Source organism: Gymnoscopelus braueri (genome assembly GCF_963280865.1).
Source record: "Gymnoscopelus braueri genome assembly, chromosome: 19".
NCBI classification, from domain to species: Eukaryota; Metazoa; Chordata; class Actinopteri; order Myctophiformes; family Myctophidae; genus Gymnoscopelus; species Gymnoscopelus braueri.
In genome coordinates this window covers 15,424,251-15,431,909 of record NC_137621.1, presented here as the reverse complement: position 1 = coordinate 15,431,909, position 7,659 = coordinate 15,424,251, and the positions used below count along the sequence as shown (strand labels likewise).

Sequence of the window (7,659 nt, the reverse complement as noted above, 5' to 3'; positions counted from 1 at the left end):
AATCTGCAGAAATATCACAATTATGAAATGACATATAAAATATAACGATTGTGAAGTCATTGGCAAATGGCAATACATACAAATGAGCTTGCACACTTTCATCCAAGTGCTTTATTAAAACATCACTCTCTATATCAGCTAAATAACTAAATAAAAAAACAAAACACAGCTGTAAAATGAGCAAATAATGTGTAGCAATGCAACCTTATTCCATTTTAAAAGCGTGTGTCAGTTTGATTGTAGTCATTCGTCGCCCCGCTCGGGAGGTGCTAGCCATGGATCACATAACGCTCGTCTGTCACAAGCGTCATGGCGCAACTTGTTCCTGGCTTTGGCACTTTTTGCATTTACAACCCGTACATCTATATAAACATTCAAATGTAAAATATAAAGTGCTTACCCCACGGCCACGGATGTAAAAAGTTGAAACGCTTAAGTCTAAGTACCCGAATTTTCCGTATTATTCAATAAAAAGTATTTAATCCGATCGGCGGCCAATTTTTCATAGAGTTATAATGTATCAGAGTGCAATACACCTCCCAACCGATAGGGTCGCGTAGTTAAAAGGATACGGAGAACATTTAGAAAAAATGGCCACTGATCCGATTAAAAAGCTTTTTATTGCACAATACGGAAGATTCGGGTACTTAGACCCAAGCGTTTCAACCTGCTACATTTGTGGCCGTGGGGTAAGCACTTTATATTTTAAATCTGAACGTTTATGTAGATGTACGGGTTGCAAATGGAAAAAGTGCCAAAACCAGGAACAAGTTGCGCCATGACTGTCATGATATGACAGTCATGTTTCAGGGCTAGGGCGGTGCGTACCTTGTAAGAGTATTGTACGTAGAACACAAAAAAAAAATAACACGGGGCAAGGAATCGAACGCACCCAGATGCACTTGATGGGAACGGCTCTGGGAGCTACGTCACCGCAGAGGAGGAGGAGGTGTTGATACTGGACAGTCTGCTTCGCTTGTCATTCCTTCATGAAACAAGACGTTGTCATTTTTATACCTGTCCCGGTTTTTGATGTTCCTTTTGTGTTCTTGTTGTTGTTGGAGAAGCGTCGACGAATTTCCATTATTTCCCCACATTAAACCCTGGCTTCTCTGAAGAAGAAAGCGCTCGAGCCTATTGCTGTAAAGGTAAGTTAATGTTCCTTGTGGGGCGAAAAGGCTAGATTAAAAAAAAAATACCAGCCTGTTTCGATCTAACAGGGTGCTATTATATCACTTAACGCTAACACAGTGTTCTTAGGAGGTTTACCTAAATGCCACTTTGTGTTTGAATGCTGTTACTGCCAGCCAGGTAACGCAATAAAGCAGAATTGTGGCTCTCTAATATCGCCAATGAAGCATCCATGTTTTGAGAGGTACATACATACAGGAAGGAAGTGATTCAATGGTTCCTCAGAGGAGACACCTGTCTGTGCGTTTGCATCAGGTCAATGCATGATGTTATTATTATATCTACTACCTTAATACAGATGTGCTTTTAAATTGCAGAGAGAGGAGGGGTTTCCTTCATGTTGTGTCTATAGCTCTCATTAGGTACTGTGTGTGTGTGTGTGTGTGTGTGTGTGTGTGTGTGTGTGATGTCATTTATTGACACCTGGAAGCCCAACAGAGAGTTAAACAGTTAAACAGTGAATACACTATAGAGCTCTTCTCCACTAAAGCTATTCTAAAGCAATTCTACTCGATTAATAGCCATAGGACGGACTGTGTCAACTAATGGGTTCATTGGCTTAATCGATAAATCTGTAAAATTGTGCTGGCTAGCTGCTGCATACAGTCATGCTGCAGAGACCTAGTCTTAGCATGGCTGTGACATTACATACATTTACATGCAATGTATGTAATACATTGCATGTAAATTGTAATACATTGCATGCCCTCATTCTGGGGCTAGCAGAGACCAGACTTTTCAGGTTGGTGAGGTTCAGAACTGAACATTCTAATCTTGATTTCACAGTTGCTACTGGCTATAATTTGCCTATAGACTGGAAGAATTAAAGGTTTGTCCTAGAGTTGACAAGAAAACTGATCACCATTTTCCAAGAAATAATTAATTAACCATGAAAAAAAAAAACATTAAATTCTACTAATCAACTAACAAAGTCTTGGTCAACTTGAGACCAAACCGACCGGTTAATTGATTATTTGACTAGAGGGGACAGCTTTAGAACACACTGTACAATGCACAGTCAAACGGGTTGAATCAACAGGCCTAACCTAACGCAGAGCTTAACTGTGTGCATTATATTGTGGCATGTTTTCAGCAGGGCTATTCATGCCAGCATTTGTCTGACACCACTGGTATTCTATTGAACGACCATATCTGAACGTGTCAGGACACATGCGACCAGGCAGTGACACTCGAATAGTGTCACATAACGGCTCAGCCCACTTGTGCTGTTTGGAGGAATACAAGAAGCTCGTCCCAAAACACGCTCGCCCCGAGCTAAACGTAACCTCAGTAAAACTAAACCTAACCTTATTACTAAATGTAGCTTCAGTAAAACTATGCCTAAATCTAACCTTATTCCAAAACGTAACCTCGGTAAAACTATGCCTAAACCTAACCTTATTCCAAAATGTAACCTCAGTAAAACTATGCCTAAACCTAACCTTATTCCTAAACTTAACCTCAGTAAAACTATGCCTAAACCTAACCGTATCCCTAAACGTAACCTCAGTAAAACTATGCCTAAACCTAACCTTATTCCTAAACTTAACCTCAGTAAAACTATGCCTAAACCTAACCGTATCCCTAAACGTAACCTCAGTAAAACTATGCCTAAACCTAACCGTATTCCTATACGTAACCTCAGTAAATCTATGCCTAAACCTAACCTTATTCCTAAACGTAACCTCAGTAAAACTATGCCTAAACCTAACCGTATCCCTAAACGTAACCTCAGTAAAACTATGCTTTATTACCCTAAACGTGTTCTTAACTTTAACCTCAGTAAAACTATGCCTAAACCTAACCTTATTCCTAACCTTGACCTCAGTAAAACGAATACAAGAACCTGGGGGCGAGCGGTCCATGGAAAAAATGGGTCTGAGTGTGTTTTGGGGCGAGCGTACCGGTTACCGTTTGGAGAATGCCATTTTCCCCGTACTGTCATAATTTCTCTCTGTCTGTTCCCAGGATGTTAATACAGCTCTGAGTCGTGGCCCAGGCAAGATGAGTGTGACATCATGGTTCCTGGTCAGCAGCTCCGGCACACGCCACCGGTTGCCACGGGAGATGATATTTGTGGGCCGGGAGGATTGTGAGCTAATGCTACAGGTGAGAGACTGACGTTCTGTAAGATCGTGGGTGTGTTTGTGTCCTGTTAATGACAACATTGGACAGCGTCTTATGTTTACACTGCAAATACCAGCAACACGTCATATGTATCCTGACTCAATACTTAACCATACTTAACCAACAGTGAGTTCAAGCTTTGGAAATATATATGCTTAAGACAAACTGGCTTCTGGCTGTCAGACAGTCACATAGGTGTGTGAGGTGTTGGCGGGTGCACCCTATAGTGAGCTTGAGAAGTGTGCACTGCGTTTCTATGAATGTGCAAATGGCGACTGTGAGAGAATTGCCCCTGGCAAGTTCGTGTCAGTCAGTGACACAAAATGCATTTGGCGCATTCCAGGGACGGTTTTTCTCCATGGTGTCTGTTGAACTCACTTGGAATTCCTGAGGAGTCTTTATATGTTGCCTTCTCAGACAAAAAAACCCTGTTGCCACAGAAGTGGTTGTTTATACTTTCCTTTAGTCGGTGTGGTATGCTCAGAAGTGCCCTGCCCACACCACAGAGGTTTGCAGGATTGAAAAGGCGCCCTTGTAAGCATTCAACTTCGTTGCATTCAGGGAAAACTTGAGTTTCTCCTAGTCTGCAATGATGCTGCACTTACATTTGCGCTGCTCAGTTTTGAGTGTCTAAGACTGCCTCCTGGTTTGGCAGACAGACAGCATAGCCACAAACTTTCTTCCTCCCCTTTAATCCATTGTTTTTGTGTTTCCACCGCATTACATTTTTGCATCCAAAACAAAACCCACCCCAATTGTAGTCCTGCCTGTAATGTGAGAATCCTTCTTCGCAAAAAAGAAAAAAGAAAGGGGAAAAAAATAATAATTTGATGTAACTGGAGTCATATCAAGTGGAAATGGTTGCGAGTCCGGAACATGAGTCTTTTGACTTTCTGTATCAACTACTGTGTGATTGATATCTGCCTCCACAGAGCTGGCATTGTATTTATTTAGACTAGGCCTCTGGCACTACAGTGGCACTGCAGTCGAGTGCCAGAGGCAATATTTTGTCACACTGATAAGTCTCAACAAGCGAAAGCAGGCTATTGTTGTGACTAAAGTCCAAGTTTCCTGGAATCATAGACGTTACATGTGGGAATGTAGGCTCCTCTGTGCTGCAGCGTAGTAGAAGATAGACTAATCGACAGTTTATTGATTGATAAAAGCACCACCACTCTTGGCAGTATTGACAGGCAGTTATCTAGAAGCTCACTAATGAGAGGATGACAAATCATTGATTGATTGATTGATTGAATACTTTATTAACATTAACATACAATGATGCTAAAAGGATAACAATGTTTCCATTGTGGTCCTGTGTATTCAATTCATCAAGACATTTAAAGACTTACAATAATATACAAGACATCATCAACGCTAGTTGCAATAAACATACAGAAATGTACAGAAAACATTTCTGGTGTTAAGCTTAGAAGACTTTTCTAGGACCAGTTACAAATTGCAGACGGGTGCTCTTTTATGGCCGTTTTGAAGGAGGGTAAGGAGTCACACTTTTTGATGGCTGTTGGTAGGGCATTCCACAATTTGGTGGCATAGCAGTAGAACGAATTTAACCCCATGTTTGTGCGGAATCTGTGTTGAACGAGATCAGTGGAGCTCCGTCTGGTGTTGTGCCTGTGTGTGTCTATCACGTTATTGAAGTAGTTTGGCAGGTACATGGGCATCCCTGATCCCTTGAGTATCTTAAAGACCAGGGCCCATTGCAGGTTGCTGTACTCTGTCCTGTCCTCTACCCTGAGCCATCCCACCCTAGCATATATGAGCAGGGGTTAGGTGAGTTCTACGTGTGAGGCCAAGTAGTAACCTGACCATTTTGTTTTTAGAGGTCTGAAGCTTTGTTTTTAATGCCTTTTGTGGTGCTAGAGTTAGAGTACCATGAGGTGCATGCATAGTCAAAATGACGTTGGATGAGTGCTCCCGCTATTGTCCTCCGTGTATTCCTACTGACCAATATCTTGAGCAAAGCAATATATAGATGCACACAGCATCTGAAAGCTGTCCCCATTAACGGCTTGTGCAGGGTTTCTGACCGCCCTATAAACCATTAAAGTGCGATATTAATTTTGCTAATGACTTCGGTAGTCTACTCTCATCTCTTTGAAGCGGAGGCCCAGAGTAGCTAATGAGAGAAGAAAAGAGAGAGGATCCCACTGCATCAATTAATCAATGTGCATTTGGCCCTTAATTGATCTAGGCATATTCAAAACATAAACACGTTTTGTCAGACTGGAGAATGGGGTCTTGAACTTTGTCTCTTTATAGTCAGCGTTTGCTACAAATTGGCCAACCGTAATGAGTCAGGACCATAGAAATTGAATAGTGTAGAATGGACGTTTCCAATTCATACAGTAGCGACGTTGTACTTACAGTACGTCAGACAAGGAAGAAGAAGTAATTACTCCATGGGGGCCTCTGTGACTCATTTATTTGATGCGGAATTGCTCTGCAGACTGCACGCAACGCAGGCCCCTGTATACAGTACATAACAGTAAGTAGTGTCCTTAGGGCCCCCCAGTTAGTAGGTGGCTGTGAACACGGAAGTAGGACACGTACTGTAGGAGCTATCTATGCAAATGTGTATATATATCTCTGGTGAAGAGCATCGCAACTGGTTATACAACAACAGCCCATGTCCAGTTGTCCACTTCTTTCTGTATAATCAGCGATTGTTCTGCCTGTTGTGCTCAAAAATTTAGATACAAGTCTTACTCGCTTTCAAACTGGCACCCCTATTTTGGGCATGTCATTATAGGGGAAAGACGTTTTCAGAAATAGCTAAAATAGCAGGTCTACAAGCTCACAGGATCGTCCGTTTAGCTCGACACCGTCGTATGATGAGTATAAATGTAGGGCTTAATTGCTTTTTAAATGACCAATAATGACTTGTGGTTTTAACTTTGCAGTCCCGCAGTGTGGACAAGCAGCACGCTGTGATCAACTACGACCCAAACACAGACGAACACATGGTGAAGGACCTGGGAAGCTTGAACGGGGTGAGTGAACCCGTCTCTAGTGTCAGTCAACCTGCATCTGCCCCCCCCCCCCCCAGCAACGGTAATAAAGGAGCCTGGCAGCCTCAGGTCTCCCTGGAGTCTCTAACCTGAGTCCTGAACCCCATTAGACCCCAAGTACAAAAGACCCCCTCTCTCTCTGTGCCAGAGAGTCCGTTGGTGGAACAGGACCACTGTCAAGGGACTGGATTTTTTCCCTGCTAGACCCTTTCTTTTGGACCTCCATTATTCCTATCTGGTTGTGCAGCTCCCAGTCCGGCCTGCCTGTTGTACTGTTTGCCACTTCAGTGCACTGTTATCCCAGCGTAAAGCCCAGGCCGGAGCACAGGGGGAGCGACTGTTCATTGTTCTCCTGGAGGATTGCTTTTGGCAGCAAAACTAATCAGAGCAGAACAGATTAACGACCTGTAGGACCAAACTCATATCCAACATGCCGGGCAATATGGAAAAAACGTGGATATCACTGTATCTATTGAGCAGTTTTTGTCTGTCTGACATAAATAATTACTGTTCATACATGTGAAATAACATGTTAAATAACCTTGTTAGTTTTCACCATATACATATTTGTAGTGTATGTATTGTACCATATTGATACAGTATCAAATGGTCATTTTCACATAGTCTGCCCTACCTTGGTCTGATGATTATTTAGTCTATAGAGTATTAGTAAAGGTTTGGCCTTACATTTGGTCTGTTACTTTGGGTTAGAGCAGCGTGTCTTGAAAAGTTGATTAACTTTTGAGTTGACAAGGTCATAAATCAAGGGCAAAATTGCAGGGGGCCTAATCACTCATATCTCATGTGGAAATGGCATATTTTAACATTTACATAGCTTTGGCACTTTGCAGAGAGGTATACACTCTACTGAGTGCAATCTGTCTAGTTACTGTAGTTTAGGTGGTGAATTGAATTGATCACAAGACCCAAATCAGGTTGTGTGTGTGTGTGTTCAGTCACTGTCTCTACATTCCATATCCACCTGTCTCTGAGGCGCTCTGGATGACCATTACATAACTCCGTAATCTCATCAGTGGCTTAACATGTGGTGGCTTAACTCTCTGTGGGAAAACGTCCAAACGTAAAGCCCCTTCATGCTTGCAGGGTCCACATCCACTCTGGCTTTGTGACCTGTATGTGTGGCCAATAAAGTGACCTTTATTATTTTTCCACATTTGTCTCCACTTTATGAGCTCTCAGTATAGTGAAACTGTCGGGGGCGTTCTGGTAAGGTAACCAGATATTGCTCGAGAGACCTGCATGTCCTTCCCTCTCTTGCTGCCCTCAGTTTACTGTCTCTCTATCATCC

General features: G+C 42.4%; 1 protein-coding gene across 4 annotated transcripts in view; it reads left to right on the top strand.

Moving 5' to 3' along the window:
- The first annotated feature begins 956 nt into the window (after positions 1 to 956).
- Positions 957 to 7,659, top strand: part of cep170ba (centrosomal protein 170Ba) — a 32,530-nt gene continuing 25,827 nt past the window's right edge. For all 4 annotated transcript variants that reach the window (XM_080414960.1, XM_080414958.1, XM_080414959.1 and 1 more), the window contains exons 1-3: positions 957 to 1,148; positions 3,160 to 3,300; positions 6,243 to 6,332. In XM_080414960.1, the coding sequence (XP_080271086.1) occupies positions 3,196 to 3,300; positions 6,243 to 6,332 (195 nt within the window). In that variant the 5' untranslated portion in view covers positions 957 to 1,148; positions 3,160 to 3,195. The remainder of the gene's footprint in view (positions 1,149 to 3,159; positions 3,301 to 6,242; positions 6,333 to 7,659) is intronic.